General features: G+C 46.6%; 1 protein-coding gene across 1 annotated transcript in view; it reads left to right on the top strand.

Moving 5' to 3' along the window:
• Adamts9 (ADAM metallopeptidase with thrombospondin type 1 motif 9) overlaps window positions 1-3,357 on the top strand; it is a 170,842-nt gene that overhangs the window by 152,659 nt on the left and 14,826 nt on the right. Inside the window, exon 34 of the mRNA XM_029478238.1 lies at window positions 2,385-2,489. Within this exon, the coding sequence (XP_029334098.1) occupies window positions 2,385-2,489 (105 nt within the window). The remainder of the gene's footprint in view (window positions 1-2,384; window positions 2,490-3,357) is intronic.

The raw sequence follows: 3,357 nt of genomic DNA, 5'->3' as shown, positions 1-3,357 counted from the left end.
CAGAGGCTAAAGCAGGAAGATACGGAGTTCCAGACAGCCTGGGCCACATAATGAGACTTTCTCTCCAAACTGTGTTGTTAAGAGAGAGGAAGGGATTTGGGGGGGGGGGCGTGAGGGGGGTTGTGTCAGGGGAAAACCAGAATGGGGAGCAGCAATCGGGATGTAAAATGAATGGATAAATAAATTAATAGGAAAAAAAGTAAGGAAGAAAAGGCTAGCAACAGAGAACTCTGAAGGAGGCTGGTATGGAAATCCCAATCCAGTCTATGCAAAACACCTTGGTATTGAGGCCACTCAGTGTAAGGACCACTAACATCTACACAGTATGGCCATTTAAAATATCTAATAATACTTCTTATTCTCTGCCAGGTAAAGAGCTAGGTACAGAATAAGGAGGTCTTCCATCCCATAGCCTCCTTTTCAAAAATTCTTGCTTAGCCGTTTTATGGGTGGGCTAGGCAAGGAAGCCACTTGTCTACTGTCCCTGAAGCAGATGCAGGAAAGGCTGTTGTGGAATGGATCCATCCTTTACACACACACACACACACACACACACACACACACATTCATGTCTCACTTGCAGCAGTTTGGACCTCGAGAACCAGGGCTGGATAGCTCTGAGGGGGAAGGGGAGCTGTCCTGTTACAGGCAGCCCCATGGAGTTCTTAGTGTCTCCCTGTTGCATATGCCCCTGCCACTGGATGGGGTCTGTAGACATTGCCACATTTCTTCCGAAGATGCATCACCCCCACCAGGACCACTGACTGGTCACTCTGTGAGCAGAAACCCTCTTTCTCATGTCATGTTTGTGGTGCCTTAGCTCCAGAAGGATTTGGGAATCTTGTCATTTCCTCTTTATGAAACTGGCAGGGAGAAACCCCCAGCCTCATCTCCTCTTAGAAGTTTCATCTGAAGACCTAATATGTGCTATTTACGGGAAAAACCTATCAACATGTCAGAGACGTGTTACTACCAANAGCTAATATACATAGATAAAGTAATACTGAGCCCCTCCCCTAAATAATTATCAGTAAACCTAGGCAAAGAAAACAAGAATTTATTGTGAAACAATTAGAAAATGCAGAACCAGATATTTAGAAAACACAGAAGCGATGCTTGTATTTTTTTGTTACAGATACCAGGATTTCTACTAAGTATCAACAACATGAGATTTTATTTACTTATTTATTTCTTCTAAGTGTTGTTTTAAGGCAGTGTTTCCCTAGGTAATGCAGGTGACTTGGATCTGACTGTCATCCTCCTGTCTCAGTCTCCTGAGCATTGATATCGTAGGCAGGGGCCACCACGCCCAATTTATTCACGTCTAATTTTATTTATTCCCCATTACTACAGTAAGTGAGGGAAGTAAATACTTTACCTTGCATTTTAAAAATGGACAAACTGAGGTTCTGAAAGGCTGAAAACTCTCTCTCTCTCTCTTTCTCTCTCTCTCTCTCTCTCTTCCTCCTAATCATTGTTGAAGGAGTTAACACTTTCATACTAGGATTTGGCTCTGAGTGGCAGCTCTCCATTATCTCTTTGTTTTAACTTTTGTCAAAGTTGTGGGTTCTCAGTTCTGGAGAAAGTAATCCTGAGAGCACGCATGTTCAGGGTCACAGAACGTTCTCAGCTCAGAAACCGCCAGTGTTGGATCTGGTTTTGAAAGAGGGGAGAGACCGGTTCGGGATGTCTCTACTGCAGGGACTCCTTAGAGATAAATATCAATATCAAANGCCCAGACCACACACCCTTGTGGCCTTTNGGAATTCTGTTCCCGAACTAAGACTGGCGGGGNGGAGGGGGACGGGAACGGCCTTNGAAGTGCTGGGAGTGGGCTCTATCTTCAGCAGGCGATGCGCGCCCTCTTCTGGCTGCTTTTGGAAACGCGCCTCTGCTTTGAACTCACTTCCAGTGGTGCTTGGTACAAAGTGTGCTTGCACTTCGCCCCAGGGAACTGGAAGCGGGGAAAACTTTGGCAGCTAGATCTTGTTAGAAAAATTACACCGCGGCATTTTGGTCCTGAAGGAATCTGATAATTGTGAGCAACATCAGGGTTACTGTGCTACGGAGGCCGGCTGGAGGAAGCGCTGAGAGAGGATTTAGAAGTCAGTAAAGATGACCTGAGGGCTTTCTGTGTTCAGGAGGGAGTTAATCGGCTGTGATCCCGGGTTTCACCGCCTGTAAACAAAATCCCTACCTAGAAATCATGAATGTAAAGCGCCTAGCTCTGACAACGGAACAACAAAATACCTTCAACGATTAGCGGCCATCAAAATTAATTAACACCTTTCTGCTTACCAAAGTGCCTTTGAATGTGTGTCAGCTCTGCCTTGGTTGGTATGTCACATGGGCTGAAAGTCTTTTGTGTTGGCTTTGTGTTCCAGGGGCGCTTTAGCATCAANCTTTATGGGACTGGGCTGTCTTTAACGGAGTCTGCCAGATGGACGTCACAAGGGAATTACGCTGTTTCGGACATCAAGAAGTCTCCGGTAAGGCTNCGTATTGCTTGGGGGATGGCTCTTGGGGGGAGTGGCTGTGTACCGAAGGAGCAGAGCAGGTGTGCTTTCCCATTCACCAAACTTTTGTTTTTTTCCAAAGTGGCAGAGAGAAAATTTAGGACACAAATACGGGACGGGATTTAGAAGTGGGTGAAGCAGGAGAGACTCACTTCACCTGGTTGAAGCGTGTCCCACCTAGTAAATGCAAAGCCATCCAAGCACTTGGAAAGCCTACTGAATCAAAAGAGGAAGCGGGGGCAGGGCTCTAGGATACACACAGCTCAAATATCTTAACTAACCAAACTCAGCTCACCTATGTGAACCTCGACAAATGATGGTTTGGTTTGGTTTGTTCTGCCCAGAAACAATTGCAATTCCAATAGGAAGAGGTGATGGGGTGATATTTTCTGGGAAGTTAGGAATACAATAACCCACTTTGTCCTGGCCACCCTGAACCCAGTGCATTTAGCATGTCTGCAACCGCAGAGCATGTTGGAAGGCAGGTGCTTGGATCCTGGTCTTCTGGGTCCAATTCTGTAGTTGAGCAAGCCCCAAGTGGTTGATAAACACAGCCCAGCCCAAGAATCAGGCACCCTGTGGAGCTACCTGGGAAGTTTACATGTACCTACCCCTAGTCCCCCTGACTAGTTCAGGGGATCCAAACCTCTGGGGCTGTGTCTCCATGGTGTTTCTGAAGGGTGATGGGGCAGAAACTCCTCCTTAAAGCCCTTCCACTGAGTTCTCAGGCCACNGCAGCAACTGGTCTCCTGAAGATATGGGACGTTTCCCAGTTCCTGTTCAAGCACTGTGTATGTAAGCTGGGAAGAAAAGAGAGAGGGGGAAGAAAGGAGGTCTGAGT

The sequence above is a fragment of the Mus caroli genome, chromosome 6, assembly GCF_900094665.2.
Source record: "Mus caroli chromosome 6, CAROLI_EIJ_v1.1, whole genome shotgun sequence".
NCBI lineage: Eukaryota > Metazoa > Chordata > Mammalia > Rodentia > Muridae > Mus > Mus caroli.
Note: the sequence above shows the minus strand (reverse complement) of the source record. Positions and strands in the feature narration are given on the sequence as shown.